This window comes from Physella acuta, unplaced genomic scaffold (genome assembly GCF_028476545.2).
Source record: "Physella acuta isolate Inbredline_101_S28 unplaced genomic scaffold, ASM2847654v3 ptg001084l, whole genome shotgun sequence".
Taxonomy (NCBI): domain Eukaryota; kingdom Metazoa; phylum Mollusca; class Gastropoda; family Physidae; genus Physella; species Physella acuta.
Window position 1 is genome coordinate 130,680 of NW_026732601.1, and position 19,888 is coordinate 150,567.

The 19,888-nt window shown below is 38.5% G+C and overlaps 1 protein-coding gene across 1 annotated transcript; it reads left to right on the forward strand.

Annotated features, from left to right (window-relative positions):
• Window positions 1-441: 441 nt before the first annotated feature.
• LOC131955596 (musculin-like) lies at window positions 442-14,627 on the forward strand. Its single transcript, XM_059319772.1, has 4 exons — window positions 442-708; window positions 1,602-2,554; window positions 4,147-4,293; window positions 14,210-14,627. The coding sequence occupies exons 2-4, from the start codon at window positions 2,420-2,422 to the stop codon at window positions 14,378-14,380; spliced, it is 453 nt and encodes a 150-aa protein (XP_059175755.1). The 5' UTR covers window positions 442-708; window positions 1,602-2,419; the 3' UTR covers window positions 14,381-14,627.
• The last annotated feature ends 5,261 nt before the right edge of the window (window positions 14,628-19,888 follow it).

The window sequence follows — 19,888 nt, forward strand, 5'->3', positions numbered from 1 at the left end:
GTCAGATTTCTACATTTCCGATTCCCCAGTTTGAAGTTCTCGCTTGTTAATGTAGTCCGCAAGCCACGCGCATGCTCACGGCGCAGATATTGGTCGCGATTAAAATATGTGGGTCTCTGCCCGCTCAGAAGGGAGGGGACTCAAATGTCAAAATATGAAAACGATAAGGCGATAATGATACAGATTGGCCGGAGCCCTGGCAAAGGGCACCACCACATGCGTGGGTGGAGCCTAGCCAAGTTTGTCAGGGAATTGTTTAGGCGGCCGTGGGCGGGGCGAGGTGTCGGTAAAAATTTGTCTATCGGTTAGATTAGAGATTTTTTTAAAAAAAGGGAAAGGGGGGATGTGAAATCAGGTTGGGGGGAGGGGGGAGACAAATTACCTCAGCTCGCCGGACGGCGGTTCCAGATAACGGAACACGAGAGAGATAACGGTGCCATCTCTTCCCAGGGTGGCCCAGCTGATCCGGTTCATTTTGTTGGTGTATCTCGCAGTCGTCTCCCTTGTTGGTGTATCTCGCAGTCGTCTCCCTTGTTGGAGTATATCGCAGTCGTCTTCCCCTGCTGTGAGGCTGGTTACTTTACAAGTTGATGTTGAGAGGGTGAGGTGGCGCCCGCTGTGCTGGTGTAACGTCAGAGGTAACATCGGAGGTAACATCAGAGGTAACATCAGAGGTAACATCGGAGGTAACATCAGCTAGCATCAAAGGTAAGTTGTGTCATATAATTTCTATAATGTTCTTATTATGACGGATAATTTTACTATTTAATTTGCCTTTCTGCTTTTGACGTTATTTGGCTAGTTTCACTATTTGATTTACCTTTCTGGTTTAGTGATTGATGATGGGCTAATTACAGTAATTAATTTACCATTATAATTTTGTCGTTTTAATGGACTTATATTCCACTATTTAATTTACCTTGTTTTGCCATCAATGGGCTAATTCAAGTTGTTTTTTTTTTTAAATTACCCCTCATAGTATGAAGAACGGCGTAGAAAAAAATATATAACTCTTGACAACACTAATCGAAATCACCATGCCGAGCTTTAGTTACCGAAGGATGAATACAGTTATGTACTGGTGTATATGTTACGTGTCAATCTGTGCCCATACGGGTCCATTCAAGTAAAAAAAAAATCTCATACGGCGACCGTAGACATAACATATTGTAACCTCAATATTTTTAGCTATTGTGCTATGTTTAAAACTGGTTCTTTATCTATATACGAGGCGTTAATTTTATTTACTTTTCTATATGGATCGAAAATTTTAAAAATAATAAATTGTTATTTAAGGCCGTAGAATAATGAAAAATAATACATTGTTTTTTTTACCAGCTAACGCATAGTGTTTTCCATCGCTATTAATATAATATTTATTGGTTTATCTTTATTTATTTTTTACAATTGAAAAAACAAATTAATTATAAAAAAAAACATCTTCATCGGACATCAATTTATATTGACATTGCGTGTTGAAGTTTATATCAGTAGGCCTGCCAGATAATAGTAATGATTTACAATAAACATGACCATTTATTTACAGCTAGTTCTAATTTTAAAAAAAACACAATTTGTATATGAACATCCTCTATCGACAGATTTTCTCAGACATTTGTGATTCCAGTCGGCTAATAGAGAAAGACTGCCTTATATTGTTTGGATAATTTCTACATCATTTAGACGGAATTCTTGAAACATTTTTCACCGTTTTTAAAGTGGATTTTTTGTTGTTGTGATCAAGCAATTAATGAAGTATTTAATGTGACCTGACTAAAGAAGGCAGGCAATCAGTTGAGGGGAAAGAAGAATTAAGTGCTACGAGAAGATGTATATAGTAAAGGCTGCCTGCAATATACTGACCATCCTGAGAGTGTAATGAGACAGCACTTAGAGTGTAATGAGAGACTGACCACCCTGAGAGTGTAATGAGAGACTGACCATCCAGAGAGTGTAATGAGAGACTGACCACCCTGAGAGTGTAATGAGAGACTGACCATCCAGAGAGTGTAATGATAGACTGACCACTCTGAGAGTGTAATGAGAGACTGACCACCCTGAGAGTGTAATGAGAGACTGACCATCAAGAGAGTGTAATGATAGACTGACCATCCAGAGAGTGTAATGAGAGACTGACCATCCAGAGAGTGTAATGATCGACTGACCACTCTGAGAGTGTAATGATAGACTGACCATCCTGGGAGAGTAATGAGACAGCCCTGAGAGTGTAATGATAGACTGACCATCCTGAGAATTTAATGATAGACTGACCATCCTGAGAGTTTAATGATAGACTGACCACTTTGAGAGTGTAATGCGACAGCACTGAGAGTGTAATGATAGACTGACCACCCTGAGAGTGTAATGATAGGCGGACCACTCTGAGAGTGTGACGAGAGACTGACCACACCGACTGACCATGCCACGTAAGAGAAAAGAGGAGATGGAGCGAGAGAACGACGGGAAGACCCACAAACCCCAGCAGAGGAACGCGGCTAATGCACGTGAAAGGTCCCGGATGAGAGTGTTAAGTAAGGCCTTCTCCAGGTTAAAGGTGAGGCTAGTTAATTAATTAAGTTCATTATACGTTAATTAACTATAGTTACTGAGGCTAAATTTAAAGTTATATTTTTATATGTACCATGGCTACCCATTTATTAAGTTCAATAAAAGTTAATTAATTATAGTTACTGAGGCTAAATTAGTTGAAGCTATATTTTTAAATGTACTAAGGCTACCCATTAATTAAGTTCAATAAAAGTTAATTAATTATAGTTACTGAGGGTCAATTATTTGAAGTTATATGTACCAAGACCCACCATTAATTCAATCCATTAACAGTTAATTATTTATATTTACTGAGGCTAAATTAATTTAACTAATATTTTTATGGGTACTAAGGCTACCCACTAATTAAGTCAATTAAAATTTAATTATTTATTATTAATTATTATGGGAGCTAGTAAATGAAGTTAATTAAAGTGTATTTTTATGTTTACTAAGGCTTGATTAAGAAAAGTTAGTATTTATATCCTTTTTAAAAAAGTAAATTTTTTACATGAAATATTAATTATTTTTATTTATGTATTCAAAAATTTAGTATTTTACTTCAATTAAAAGTTAGGTTTTTTTTTTACATTTACTAAGCTTTTTTAAAAGTTTTCAAAAATCCAATGACTACGCTGACTTATAGTTAATTTTTCATGTTCATTTGAAGCTTTTTTTTTTCTAAATTTTTTTTTAAGTTTCTTTAAAAATACATTTTTAAATTTTCAAATAAAAAAAATTATTAACGATTAATTATATCAAAACTGGTGAACAAAAAGTAATTAAATTTGAAAACATGTAAATGGAGTGAAGGAATTTCAAATATCACATGAACATTGAACTAAAATGAGACAAGTTAAAAAAAATAATTGAAATTAAGGTGTAGTGTCTTTAGTGATTGTTATAAATGTAAAATATTAAACTAAGATCCCGGCTCCTGCTACTGTTAATATAACGGCATCTGTAAATATGCCGACCCCTGTAAATTGGCCGGCCTCCTTTAAATCCCCCAACTCACATTTACCTCTCTTTAACCAGACAACCCTCCCCTGGGTGCCACCCCCACCCCTTCATATTTACCTATCTTTGACAAGACCACGCCCCCCCCCCCTGTGTGCCACCCCACCCCCTGCTCACGTTTACCTATCTTTGACCAGACCACGCCCCCCCCTTTGTGTGCCACCCCCAACCCCTGCTCACGTTTACCCATCTTTGACCAAACGACGCCCCGCCCCCCCCCCTGTGTGCCATCCCCACCCCCTGCTCACATTTACCCATCTTTAACCAGACGACGCCCCCCCCCCCTGTGTGCCACCCCCACCCCCAGCTCACATTTACCCATCTTTAACCCAGACAACCCTCCCCTGTGTGCCACCCCCACCCCCTATTTTTACCTATCTTAGACCAGACCACGCCCCCCCCCTCCCCTGGGTACCACCCCACCCCCTGCTCACGTTTACCTCTCTTTGACCCAGACAAACCCCACCCCCCTGTGTGCCACCCCCACCCCCAGCTCACATTTACCCATCTTTGACCCAGACGACCCTCCCCTGGGTGCCGCCCCCACCCCCTGCTCACGTGTACCCCTCTTTGACCCAGACGACCCTCCCCTGGGTGCCGCCAGACACCAAACTGTCGAAGCTGGACACCCTCCGGCTAGCCTCCAGCTACATCGCCCACCTCAAGCAGATCCTCGACCACGAGGAAGATTTGAACTCGGCCGGCTTCATCCACCCTTTGAACCTGGTGAGTCACGTGATTTACTTGTAGCCATGGCAACGTGGTTGTTTTTTTTTCTTAAGGGTGCAGAGAATCTTGCGCGTCACGTGATATTGTGTAAAAATTAGATTGTGGTTAATTAATTAAGGAATATGGGTACATAAAGTTTTACGTATTGCAGTTAATTTTTTAACAAAGAAACATTCATAAGTTTCAAAGAAGAATTCGAGGCAAGATGTGGAAAGTCTGTAAACATCTTGGTTTTAAGCCGTCTTAAAAGGTGTGAAGATGAATTGTTTAGTTAAGTAGGTTGTATGAAGTAAAACCTCGAGATTTCAGGACATACTGAGATAAGTCTTGGGTAACAACTGACGCAGTGGTTTCCCCTTGTACCATGAGTTAGCCCCCCCATTACAGCATTTGGGCGTCTTGTAAGTCTGTATATATATATATATATATATATATATACATATATATATATATATATATATATATATATATATATATATATATATATATATATATATATATATATATATATATATATATATAAGTATATGATTTTATACATATGGAAAAATATTTGAACCCCTCCCATGACCAATTCCTGGCTACGCCACTGCTTGTTCCATGTAAGATGAAGTTTTATGGAGATCATTTGATGAAAAGAATGTCATCTATAAATATGTTTTAGTTGAGCATAGGCTACTCTTGCAGATCTGTTTTTCATTATTTACAGTTTAAGTAGAGATCACCTATTTCTGTAACTTCGCTCTCTGAATAGATAGGGTTATCATTTATATTCCCGGAATATTTGTTTAAAAATGTTAAAAATAAACATCTACATACACCTTCTACCAAAAAATTTAATCATTACTAGAATTACATATGCGCTTGGGTTTTCCGATAAATATATTGATTCGTAGCTTTAGAAAATGCTTGTTTTAACGTTTAGTGCATCTTAAAAAATTAAAACTTATTTTTTTGCTTGCATTTTTACGAATATTCTTGAAAAGTCTATGTAATCATACTAAATTAAAAAAAAATCTTTTTAAAAATAAAGCAAGCCATACAATTATAGTTACATTTTTTAAATCTTAAAGCTGTTTGGGAACCATTGATTACACTAAATTTCATATTTTTGCATTGAATATAAGCAACTGAAAAGCCGTTTAGAATTATTTTTATTAATTGAAATATCTAAAATACCCCCATTTTTTTAAAACGTGTGTCCATTATTTCTGTTACAAAAAAACTGCAGACAAAATGAATTGATTGTGGTTTTAAAATTAATAAATACATGATTTTAAAACATAACATGAGAGTTTCTTTTACACCGCCCCCACCAGAAAAAAGTACCAACCCACCACTACCCCCTTAAAATTGGGGGAAAAAAAATCTTGTTCTTTAGAATATCAGCAGAGTTTCTTCCACGCATCTCTTCGGCCCCCCCCCCCCCCCCCCCCCCCTCCCGAAGAAGGTCTACCGCCCCCCGAACGAAATGGAATTTATATAGAAAATATATACTTTTGACAGTGTCCGCCCCCCCCCCCCCCCGGAAAAACATTGTCCGCCCCCCCCCCTTCCGCCCCCCCCCCCCCGAAAATTTCAAGTGCACCCCCGGAGAAAAGAGTCTGGAAGAAACACTGAATATTAGACGTGCTGGAAACACAATAGAAAGGGAAATAAGAAAAGCAATAAAATCACATATGAAGGAAATTTATCTCTTTGAAAATCATTCTTAACAATGATAACAAAAAAAAAAAACAATTCGTATTTTAAATTTGTTGTAATAACTAAAGGCCTTATAATCAACCAGATTTTAATTATTTTTTTTTTAATATTATTTTTATTTTTTAGGTATTGATTTAAGTAACACACTTACTAACACAAAATTTCATCGACATAATATGTTGAAATTACACTGGTTATAATAATTGAATAGATTACTGGGTTAAACAAGTAATTAAGAAACAATTTTAATTTATTATTTAGTGAAACAGTCGTATCGTTTTATCACTATGCTTTTTTGTATTCATTGTATTAATAAGATTAAAATCCGTTTACCAAGATGCAATTATTCTGTATGTCTTATTTAATTAACAATTAAGAGAAAGAATTGTTTTTAATTTGTTTAGTACAAGAATATAATACCCCCCCCCCCCCATTAGACTATTTAAAGAAGAGCAATAAGTCATGTTAGTAGTGTGAACATTTGCCTATCTTTCACACATATAGTGTAGGCATATTTTTAATTTAAAGCAACATCGTGGGTTAGTGACTGTAGAACGATCACACATGTAGTAGATCCACCAACCACGAAATAGTTAACTACAAAAACATTCAACAGGAAAAGAGTAAATGTTGGCCCGAAAAAAACGAATAAATAATTTTAAAAAAAAGAGTCGTCCCTTCATTTTTTCTTTACCCATATTAACATAATAATATAACAAAATGATAAGCCACAACACACCCCTATTGTGTGACATAAACAAGCATGATCCACGCAGTGGATCGAAGGTAAGTAGGTACACGAGATTGCGGTTCACTTGAGATAAATGCAATGAATTATCTCCCATTTTAAAACAATTATCAAAAGAACATTAATTCAAGGGAATTAACTTATATTCATGTCAATAAGTGCAACAAAGAGATTTAAGACAAGGTTAATCAACAAAATATAGAACATTTTAAAGTTGTATTACACTCAATTACTTATACAATTAAAATATATTAAAAATTCTTATAATTTTAATATTTGATTGGCAAAAACAATAAAAAACTTTATAAAGTTAAACTAAAATACCTATGCCGAATTTCAGAAGGATTTTAAATAAATTGCATGGTCTCAGATTAATATTACTCGGTCTTGCATTCCTAATCGCAGTATACTTTTTTTATCCCTGTAAATTAAAAAAAAATAAAAAATTAAAATAAAAAATAAATAAATAAATAAATAAATAAAATAAAAAAAAAAAAGACAAGGGATATTTTGTAACGAAATGTCGTCAACCTTTTGAGACGAAAGAGCCAAAAGTTACAATTTACAACATTACCCGGTTTTGAAAGAGCCATTAACATTCTTATGTCTATAGTATATTTGTTTAGTATATATCAGGGGTCGGCAACCTGCGTGCGGCTCGCGAGCCGCATGCGGCTCTTTTGATATCAAGATGCGGCTCTCCAGCTCCGTGAACAAATACTAATAATCTTAATAAAAATATAAGATATTTGAAATTTAAAAATGTTAGTGGCTCTTTAAAACCAGGGAAATTTTGAAAATTGTAACTTTTGACTCTTCCGCTTCACAAGGTTGCCGACCCCTGGTATATATATATATAAAGTTTAAAATAAATAGCTTTGAACATATGAGTTAATCTCATTTGAATTTGTGTTGAGAGGATCTACTATGTAAGTAAGAGTACCTGCATTTGTTTTGAATAGCTCAAATCTTTCAGTGAAAGCACCCTTCATTTTGTTTATATTAATGCTGAAGTGATTGAATAGAAGCATTGGTTTCATAACGATATTTCTTTTGAGATTTTTCGTAATTAAGTAATTTACCGCTCATCATGTATTCAACAATTTTTTTTAAACAAACCACCTTTTCAAGCAAGACATAGGCTAGATTTTCCTTTCAGTTTTACACTTAGTTGGTTTAGTTTCTTTGTGAAGTTGAATATTTCAATTCGGAATAGACAATGTAATAGGAAGTACACTGAGATAGGGAGTAACTAAATATTCTAATAGAATAGTGAATGTTTATTGTTTATAACTATTGTTATGTCGTTTATTACAGAGTGTTGCAGACTAATATTTTTATGAGTTTTGGAAATTAAAAAAAATTATTAATACGAGCCGACCCGCGGCGTATCATACGCCGTTATTTAGTTGTTTTATTTTCTACTTTTCAGTAATTCATAATTTGTGAATTCGACAGTACCAATGCTGCCACTGAAAATATGTGCTTTAAAACACTAAACCCCCCTTCACCCCCTCCTCCCCCCCCGTGAAAGCAGCCTCCTCTTAGTTACCTCCTCTAAGTTTAAAATCGTTTCAAACTAAATTATCTGCCCCTAATAGCCGTCACCAAACCCGACTCTACGATTGTAAAATGTAAACAGCGTGAACCACAACTCACCAGACCATGTGAGGGGGGTGGGGGTCGGGGGGAGGTAGCGATAGAGAGGAAAAGAGGGGACTGCAAGGTGCGTTTGCAGCTTGTTTTCTAACGGCTCCCAGAAGAGAATTATATATATAGATGTGTGCATGGAGCTGAAGAGCCGCAACTTGACATCAAAAGAGCCGCATGCGGCTCGCGAGCCGCAGGTTGCCGACCCCTGGAATAGAAAATTCAGCTGCATTGTTTCTAATTTAATATTCCTTTTGTGTTAAAACTAAAAAATAAATTACCAGATCTTTTGCTAATTTAAATGTTTTAAAATAAAATTAACAAAAACAACGGTAGGAGGACTGCTATAGATATAGATGTTTGAAAGGGGAGAATGTTTGATTAGATGTGTTTCATTGTACTCAACATAACATTCCGGCTTATAGTATTTATAATAATTTTTTTCTTTAATCCCAAATTTATTTCAGCTCTACTTATAAGCCCGAACCCCCTCAACCCACCAAGCCGTTGAAATAAAATCTTTTGAATCACTATTTAACTACACATTTGCATTTTGAAGTTTAAAAAAATAATTGTAATTAGCTGTTTTGTATTAGATCTAGGTATAAGTAAATCATCTTAAGTGAATGAAAGTAGGCTACACGTAAGAAATAAGTATTACTTTTATAAATCTGTATCAGTATCTGATGAAAACTGTAATACTAAAGCGAAAATGCAAGGCAAACTGGCGCTGTAAATGACATGTCTGAGGCAAAAAAAAAAAATACTCGTTCCGATTCGTCGTTAATTTCATAATCAGTATCTTACAGTATCTTTTCCATCTTTTCCCCTACGGCAGATGAGGTCCATCTGTTTCAATGACCTTGCCAAATATAGGGGATTGTGTGGTCAGACTTATCTGTTTTAATAGTTCATCAAATAACGGGATTTAAAAAAAAGAAACAGCTGTTTTTATAATTCATTAAATAACGGAATTTTTAAAATTAGAAAACAACCTATATTAGAAGTCGTGACATAAGGGAATTAAAATAAAAAGTTGTTTTAATGGTTCTTGACATAACATAATTTATATTGAAACAGCTATTTTAATAGTTCATCAAATAACGGGATTTTAAAAAAAGAAACAGCTGTTTTATTAGTTCTTGATATAACTGGATGTTTAAAAAAAGCCTATTTTAATATTTCGTGAAATAAAGCAATTGAAAAGAAAAAAGAAATCACAATTTTAATAGTTTGGGAAATATCGTAATTTATATTGAAACAGCTGTTTTAGTAGTTCATGAAATAACGGGATCAAAAAAAGGAAACAGCTGTTTTATTAGTTCTTGAAATAACTGGATTAAAAAAGGAAACAGCCTATTTTAATATTTCGTGAAATAAAGGAATTAAAAAAGAAAAGAAATCACAATTTTAATAGTTTGTGAAATATCGTAATTTATATTGAAACAGCTGTTTTACTAGTTCTTGAAATAACTGGATTAAAAAAGAAACAGCTGTTTTAATAGTTCATGAAATAACGGGATCAAAAAGGAAATAGCTGTTTTAATAGTTCATCAAATAAAGGAATTAAAAAAAAAGGAAACAGCTGTTTTAATAGTTCTTGAAATAACTGGATTAAAAAAGAAACAGCTGTTTTAATAGTTCCAGAAATCGAAATTCGAGAAACCGTTGGCGGTCTTGTCGGGCGGGTCACGTGTTTGTTTGCTCACTGTTGAACACACACATTAGCGCGTGAGACAGCTTTCAAGATGGCCGTAAGGGGAGATGACTGCGATTGTAGCGAAAACAAGCCCAGGCGAGATGGTGAGACGTTGAGACAGATAAGACAGCCGCGAGACAGCCAAGACCCACGGGTCAAGACCCTGATCTGAGGGGTGGGGGTGAGATAGAATCTGACGATCTGACGAATGCAGGTGTCAGTGTAGAATTGACGATCTGGTGAATCGCTGGATATAACAGTAAAGATGAAATGGATACAGCACATTTTCGACAGTTGTGATTGGTCGATGGGCCTATTCACATATGTTATCATAACATGACTTGGTCTATTTATAGGCTTTAAATTGATAGAAATTGATTTACCGAAATGATTTCCTTCAGTGAGTTCGAATGTAAGGTTATATGGTTATATCATCGTTACCATTGGTAGATCACATATGTTATGTATGCTTAAAGATAATATTAGTCAGGTTAGATTTATAGATAGCATGATGATGTGAAAGATCACTTCAGGACTTAATAATGATAGATCACGTTAGTCCTGTAACATTAGTAGATCACGTCAGTCTTATACAATTGGTAGATCACGTCAGTCTTGTAACATTGGTAGATCACGTCAGTCTTATACAATTGGTAGATCACGTCAGTCCTGTAACAGTGGTAGATCAAGTCAGTCCTGTAACATTGGTAGATCACGTCAGTCCTGTCACATTAGTAGATCACGTCAGTCATGTCACATTAGTAGATCACGTCAGTCTTATACAATTGGTAGATCACGTCAGTCCTGTAACATTGGTAGATCACGTCAGTCCTGTAACATTGGTAGATCACGTCAGTCCTGTAACATTGGTAGATGACGTCATTAATGTAACATTAAGTCTGTAATATTGGTAGATCACGTCAGTCCTCTATTTAAAATAGGTAGATCACGCTAGCCCTGAGACATAGATAGATCACGCCAGCCCTCTAATATAGGTAGATCACGCCAGTCCGCTAACATAGGTAGATCACGCTAGCCCTCTAATAGGAAGGGCACGTCCCTCCTGTAACGTTGGTAGATCACGTCAGTCATGTAACTGGTAACTGGTACATCACGACAGCCCTCTATTTAAAATTGGTAGATCACGCTAGCCCTCTAACAATGGTAGATCACGTCAGTCCGCTAACATAGGTAGATCACGTCCCTCCTGTTACAGTAACCAGTCAGCATTGAGCGTGAGTCAGATGTGATGTGTACAAACAAAAGCACGTGCAGCTCACCCTGAAGGCGTGTGCTGTAGTGTGTGTGCGTGTGTGTGTGTAAGTGTCTGTGTGTGTGTGTGCTGTTTGACTGTTTACTTCCTCTTTGCCGAGCTTTCAGATGTGTGAAAACATGAATATCCTGAGTCCTATTACATGGAGGTCTTCTAATGAAACGGTCATAGGGAAATGGGTGTGACTACTGCTTGTATTAACTTTAAAATGTTTTGTCTACTCGAACTGGTGATGTCATCAATGACATCTTGTAGAGTGATGTCATCCTAGCTGGTAATGACATCATGTAGAGCGATGTCACCCTACCTGGTAATGACATCATGTAGAGCGATGTCATCCTACCTGGTAATGACATCATGTAGAGCGATGTCATCCTAGCTATATAGCTCGGCGACATGCTTTATATGATACAAACCAAATTGTGTCTGTTTGTTGCAATGTCGAATCTGTGGCGATGCCGAGTCTATTACAATGCCCAGTCTATCACAGTGCCCTCGGTATCACAATGCCCAGTTTATCACAATGCCCAGTCTATCACAGTGCCCTCGGTATCACAATGCCCAGTTTATCACAATGCCCAGTCTATCACAGTGCCCTCGGTATCACAATGCCCAGTTTATCACAATGCCCAGTCTATCACAGTGCCCTCGGTATCACAATGCCCAGTTTATCACAATGCCCAGTCTATCACAGTGCCCTCGGTATCACAATGCCCAGTTTATCACAATGCCCAGTCTATCACAATGCCCAGTCTATCACCCAATCTATCACAATGCCCAATCTATCACAATGCCCAGTTTATCACAATGCCCTCGGTATCACAATGCCCAGCTTATCACAATGCCCATTACAAACCTCCACTTCAATACGTCTGATTGTAACCAGTCTCCACGTTTATAATCAGCTGTATGAAGTTTCTTGTCCAGGATAAAAAAAACACGAAGTGTGTTGTGGGTGGTTTTGTTGTTGTGGGGTATTGGTGGTTTAACATTGTATAGGATGTCGGGTTGGGGGTTATATTGGGGTGGTTATATTGTTATATTGGGGTGGTTATATTGTTATACTGGGGTGGTTATATTGGGGTGGTTATATTGTTGTATGCGGGTGGTTATATTGTTATATTTGGGCGGTTATATTGTTATATTGGAGTGGCTATATTGTTGTATTTGGGTGGTTATATTGTTATATTGGGGTGGCTATATTGTTGTATTTGGGTGGTTATATTGTTATATTTGGGTGGGTATATTGGGGTGGTAATATTGTTGTATGTGCGTGGTTATGTTGCTATACTTGGGTGGTTATATTGTTATATACAGTAGTTGGTTTCATCATTTCAAAATGTTGGTTTTGACGTTTTCATCTGCCCAGGAGACATGAAAAAAATCTTTTCATTTTTTTTTTAAACTCACCATTTTAAGAAAGTAACAGTGTTTTGATATAATTGAAAATACTGAATACACCCCCCCCCCTCCCCTTTTACTCCCAATCAGTTATTTCGCCGTTTTTCAAGCCTGTTTTTGGAAATTATAGAAGAAATTGATCCTATACACAAGTGGCGTCCCATTGACCGTCATGTTCGAAAAAGAACAGCATTATATCTATATATATATAATTCTTTTCTTGGAGACGCTAGAAAACAAGCTGTAAGCGCGCTCCCTATCACCCCACCCCTACATAGTCTGGTGAGCTGTGGTTCACGCTAAATGTTTACATTAATCGTAGAGCCGGGTTTAGTGACGGCTATTAGGGGCAGATAATTTAGTTTTAAACGATTTTAAAATTAGGGGAGGTAACTGAGGAGGCTGCTTTCACGGGGGGGGGGGGTGTAGGGTAGAGGTTGGGGGAAAGGAAGGGGTGGGGGTAGTATCGTCCTTAACGACCTACTGATAGTGTTTTAAAGCAAATATTTTCAGTGGCAGCATTGGTACTGTCGAATTCACAAATTAGGAATTACTGAAAAGTAGAAAATAAAACAACTAAATAGCGGCGTATGATACGCCGCGGGTCGGCTCGTTCCTTATAAACTGGTTTGCTAGCATTGTATCTAATTTATTAAAACATACGAGAAGACCCGCGGCATATCATACGCCGCTATTTAGTTGTTTTTTTTCTACTTTTCAGTAATTCATAATTTGTGAATTCGACAGTACCAATGCTGCCACTGAAAATATGTGCTTTAAAACACTACCCCCTCCCCCCCCCCCCCCCCCCCCCCGTGAAAGCAGCCTCCTCTTAGTTACCTCCTCTAATTTTAAAATCGTTTCAAACTAAATTATCTGCCCCTAATAGCCGTCACCAAACCCGGCTCTATGATTGTAAAATGTAAACATTTAGAGTGAACTACAACTCACCAGGCCATGTAGGGGTGGTGGTGGGGGGTAGGGGGGTAGCGATAGAGAGGAAGAGAGGGGACTGCAAAGGCGCGCTTGCAGCTTGTTTTCTAACGGCTCCCAGAAGAGAATTATATATATACGAGCCGGCCCGCGGCATAACATACGCCGCTATTTAGTTGTTTCTAATTTTCAATAATTCATAATTTGTGAATTCGACAGTACCAACGCTGACACTGAAAATATTTCTTTAAAACACTATAAGTAGCTCGTTAAGGACCATAACCCCCCCCCCCCCTTCCTTCCCCCCTCTCCCCCCCCCCCCTACGTTTAAAATCGTTGGCTCTGCTTGTAAACATTTAGAGTGAACACAGCTCACTAAAACCATGTAGGGGTGGGGAGGTAGGGAGAGCGTTTGCAGCTTGTTTTCTAACGGCTCGAAGAAGAGAATTATATATATATAGATATATAGATAGATCTAACATTACAATTCTTTTCTTTGTTGTAGACCTGGCCTTTCACGTTCAACGGTCGGACCTTCGGCAGCAGCCACCACAGCCCGCCCATGGGGTCAGGCCCCACCCACAACCTCGGGGACAGCAGCAACAGCAGCATGGGCAGTAACTCCCCCACCCCGGACCGCACCATCCACCCGGGTCACGTGGTCGTGTCGCACTGACTTCCGGCGACAGCGAAAACGAAAGTTCACCTGCCGTGATAGGCAAAGGACGATAACTCACTCAGACTGTTGCTATGGTGACAGGAGTGATCGCGTGACGAAGCATTAGTAGCGTCCTTGGTTACATCTGAGTTGTCTTTCATTTTGGCGTGTTGCTCTTTTAGGGTCAAGGACGTACTATTTTAAGCTCACTAAAGGACATTACTCTCATGATATTAAATATGTTTGCCTAGTGTTTGCATACCAACTTTCATAAATACACGCCTTTCTAGTATCATACAACCAGCTCTGAACATACTGGTTCAGAATAGTGACTATAATGGTTTCAAAACTAGTATACAAACAGTAGTATAATATAACTAATATACATAAACTATTATACAAAAATAGTATACCAAAACAAGTATACGAAATTAGTATACATAAACTAGTATACAAAAACCAGTATACAAAAATGAGTATACAAAAACTAGTATACAAAAACTAGTATACAAAAACTAGTATACAAACATTGACGGTTGTGTGGGGCGTACATACAAACATTGCTCTGCACGTCATTACAAACATTCACAGGATTTGTACCAAACTCTACCAATGTTCAGAAAGCGTGAACATAGCATACGTTTTTGAAAATAACAGTACGGTATTGTCCTAATGTGTCCATCGTCACACATAGTCACACGACTGTACTTGAGAGATTGTCAAGCATCGTCACGCATCGTTACACATCATTAACGACTGACCTTGAGAGGACGTCACGCGTCGTCACATGACTGACCTTGAGAGGTCGTCACACTTCGTCACACATCGTTAACGACTGAACCTGAAAGGTCGTTACACATCGTCACACGACCTAACAGGTTGTCACACTTCGTCACCATGTGTGACAATGTGACACTGACAGCAGTGATTGCCACTGGAACAGGCGGATTGTAAAAATAAAACCTCACTGCGACTCGGCAGGACAATTCGTTACTCCGCGTCACAGATTTACAACGAGCGTCACAACAGGACAACGGGAGTCACTACGCCTATTATTGAACGATAGCTGCCATTAAAGACCCAGAGATTGTAATAATCCAGTCTAACACGATGCACTAATCCACTAGGTAAATCCGTCCAAATCGTCCCCATAAACTGGCTATAGTTTTTATTTTAATAATTTTGTTTCAATTTTGACATGTATCATTGTTGCCTTTTTATATAATAACAAAAACTTGTTATTGAATATTAACTAGTATAATTTGTATCTTTTTGAAACTTCTTTAACAAGTATTATGTGCCTTGAGTATTTTTTAAGACACAATTGCATTGACCTTAGAAAATCATGACAATATTGTCTTGACTTAGGATATAATGACTTGACACGAAATCTTGACTATACAGCCTTGGCCTTTTTAAAGTATTTATTTTTTTTGCTAGCTAATAATATCATGTTTTAGGTATATGTAGTCTAAATATTTTTTAATAAGTTAGTATTTGTGACTAGGTTCATTAAAGACATGATAAATGCAATGCTTGCTGTTGTTGTGACTTTAGCAAGGGTGTGTTCTGCAACCATTCATTAATTGACACGAACTCAGGTTTAAAACACGCAAATAGGACGAGCTGTGTCAAATGGCTCTGTCGTTCACAAGCTGGGTCACCATTCACCCAGGTATCATCAACCACCTTTGGTTCACCAACCACCCATGTATCACCATCTAAATCTCACCAACCACCCAGGTATCACCATCTAAATCTCACCAACGACCCATGTATCACCATCTAAATCTCACCAACGACCCATGTATCACCATCTAAATCTCACCAACCACCCAGGTATCACCATCTAAATCTCACCAACCACCCAGGTATCACCATCTAAATCTCACCAACCACCCAGGTATCACCATCTAAATCTCACCAACCACCCAGGTATCACCATCTAAATCTCACCAACCACCCAGGTATCACCATCTAAATCTCACCAAACACCCATATATCACCATCTAAATCTCACCAACCACCCAGGTATCACCATCTAAATCTCACCAACCACCCAGGTATCACCATCTAAATCTCACCAACCACCCAGGTATCACCATCTAAATTTCACCAACCACCCAGGTATCACCATCTAAATCTCACCAACAACCCAGGTATCACCATCTAAATCTCACCAACCACCCAGGTATCACCATCTAATTCTCACCAACCACCCAGGTATCACCATCTAAATCTCACCAACCACCCAGGTATCACCATCTAAATCTCACCAACCACCCAGGTATCACCATCTAAATCTCACCAACCACCCAGGTATCACCATCTAAATCTCACCAACCACCAGGTATCACCATCTAAATCTCACCAACGACCATGTATCACCATCTAAATCTCACCAACCACCCTAGGTATCACCATCTCAATCTCACCAACGACCCAGGTATCACCATCTAAATCTCACCAACCACCCAGGTATCACCATCTAAATTCCACCAACCACCCAGGTATCACCATCTAAATCTCACCAATCACCCAGGTATCACCATCTAAATCTCACCAACCACCCAGGTATCACCATCTAATCTCACCATCACCCAGGTATCACCATCTAATCCACCCCCAGGTATCACCATCTAAATCTCACCAACAACCCAGGTATCACCATCTAAATCTCACCAATCACCCAGGTATCACCATCTAAATCTCACCAACGACCCATGTATCACCATCTAAATCTCACCAACCACCCATGTATCACCACCTAAATCTCACCAATCACCCAGGTATCACCATCTAAATCTCACCAACGACCCATGTATCACCATCTAAATCTCACCAACAACCCAGGTATCACCACCTAAATCTCACCAATCACCCAGGTATCACCATCTAAATCTCACCAACGACCCATGTATCACCATCTAAATCTCACCAACCACCCATGCATCACCACCTAAATCTCACCAATCACCCAGGTATCACCATCTAAATCTCACCAACGACCCATGTATCACCATCTAAATCTCACCAACCACCCATGTATCACCACCTAAATCTCACCAATCACCCAGGTATCACCATCTAAATCTCACCAACGACCCATGTATCACCATCTAAATCTCACCAACCACCCATGTATCACCACCTAAATCTCACCAATCACCCAGGTATCACCAATTATCAAAGCTTTAAGAAACCTTTGGTATATACGAAATCTACAAGAATGAAGCTTGAAATTTAAACTGTCAGAAAACAACACCGCTCCAAATTTTCTTTTATAAGAGTAACAAGCAGAAAGAAAGAAACAACAACTCGCTGAATAAAGGATAACCACGTAAGGCTTGTAACAAGGGACACAAATCCATGCAATTAAATACAAGACAACCTATCCGCCTTGTGAACGATAAAGATGGGGGCAAGGGATGCGGTGAGGGGAGGGCTAGCGGGTATAAAATCCAAACAACTTCCTCAGTCGCAGGTTGCAGTGTGCCAGGTTTTTCAGACGCGTTCAACCCTTGTTTTGGCCACACAGATCGCTGGTTTACACATGCCAGGTGGCACAGTGGGCCACGTGACGCTGTTTCTCGAGGGTCAGGGTCAAGGTTGGGGTTAAGATTAGGATTAGGATTATATTAGGATTCGGATTATAATAGGATTAGGATTAGGATTAGGGTTAGGGTTAGGGTTTAGGGTTAGGGTTAGGGTTACGGTTAGGGTTAGGGTTAGGGTTAGGGTTAGGGTAAGGGTTAGGGTTAGGGTTAGGGTTAGGGTCATGGTCAGGGTCAGGGTTAGGGTTAGGATTAGGATTAGGATTAGGATTTGGATTAGGGTTAGAGTTAGGGTTAGGGTTAGGGTTAGGGTTAGGGTTAAGGTTAGGGTTGGCTGAGTTTGGCACACGTGGCTGTCACAAAAAATTAACAATACAACCTGTATAAGCCACAAGCTTTTTTTTTTTTATTAAACAGAAATAATAATACGTGGCCTATTTGGTTTCATTATTTTGTAGATAGTCGATTTATGAAGCGTGGCATCAGTTGATGAACTATTTAAATTATTTATTTATTTATTTATATATAATAATTTATATGAAACAAATATCAGGCAAGCAGTGTTTCTTCCAGACTTTTTTTTTTCTCCGAGGGGGCATTTGAAATGTTCGGAGGGGGGGGGGGGACTAAAATTTTCCGGGGGAGGGGTAGCGGACACTAGTAAAGTATATATTTTCTATATGAATTCCATTTCGTTCGTGGGGGCGGTAGACGATCTTCGGAAGGGGGTTGGGGCTCAACCTGGAAGAAACTCTACAGGGAAGCTGTTTTTCAGGTTTATTTGTATTGTTTTTTGTTGTTGTTTTTTCTTCGGTCATAAACAAGTATTTCCACCATCTGAAACATTTTGAGACTCAGGGGAAGTAACCAGATTTTAATAGAAATTAAGCGTTTCTGGAGTTATCTCTCTTATCCCGATCATAAAAAAATCCAAACAAGAAATTATGTCAAACAAAACGAGGAGAGCTTTAAGAAAATCAGATTAATTAATTAAGATAAGAAGTCTGGGATACGCGGCGTACAGCGGTTATATTTGGACCCCCTTTTTGTTGATTTGTCGTAATAAAACTTGAGAATCCTTGACGGGTTTGATGTCTGAATTTAAGAACTTTGAACTTTGAACTTACGTCCCAGATTGATTGAAGTGTAAATATGTTTACTTGTTTACTTCCTCGCTCATTTAATTCTAGTGGGTCTCTGAGGGGTATAAGGGCAGCAACGAAACTTTGCAGTTGGTATCCCTCCAACCCCACCCCCGGTTAAAGCTTAAAGTATTCACATTTAATCTAATGATGTTTATCTATAATCGGTTGCTAATACAGCTGGTTGTAGCATTATTTTCTCTATAGTTAGCAGTTTACGTCATGGTATGGTGTCAGACCCCTCTCCCTCCTTCTAATGCATTAATATTTGAAATAGAACTGAATGCCTGGCAGTAGCGTAGCGATGGGGGGGGGGGACATACGTCCCCGGGCGCCGACCTTAGGGGGCGCCAAAATGGGTTGGAAAAATAAATTGAAAGGTTGAGGGGGGGGGGGGCAAATCAAAAGTTTGAGGGGGGGGGTGCAAATGGAAATCTCGAGGGGGGGGGGGGGCGTGCAAATCGAAAGTTTGAGGGGGGGGGCTGTGCAAATGGAAATCTCGAGGGGGGTGTAAATCGAAAGTTTGAGGGAGGGGTGCAAATCGAAATCTTGAGGGGGGGGGGGGGGGGTGCAAATCGAAAAGTTTGTCCCCGGGCGCCGGGAAGCGTCGCTACGCCTCTGATGCCTGAAATCGACCTGATAAAATACTACGTAGTCTTAACCTGATAAGCAACAAACAATAACGTCCCATCAATTAAAATTTAATTAAATAAGTTACTAATTAATTTAAACAGATCACGCGGTGTCAGGATTTTTTATTTTTTTTTGTTCAGTCAAAAAAAAAAAGTTTTAAATCAATATTTTAAATGAGAATTTTAGATAATACATAC

Excerpts from the sequence above, each read along its gene's own strand:
- LOC131955596 (XM_059319772.1), top strand. The coding sequence starts at position 2,420 with ATGCCACGTAAGAGAAAAGAGGAGATGGAGCGAGAGAACGACGGGAAG. Across the intron at positions 2,555-4,146 it reads AGGCCTTCTCCAGGTTAAAG|ACGACCCTCCCCTGGGTGCC; the intron begins GTGAGGCTAGTT and ends TCTTTGACCCAG. Across the intron at positions 4,294-14,209 it reads TCATCCACCCTTTGAACCTG|ACCTGGCCTTTCACGTTCAA; the intron begins GTGAGTCACGTG and ends TCTTTGTTGTAG.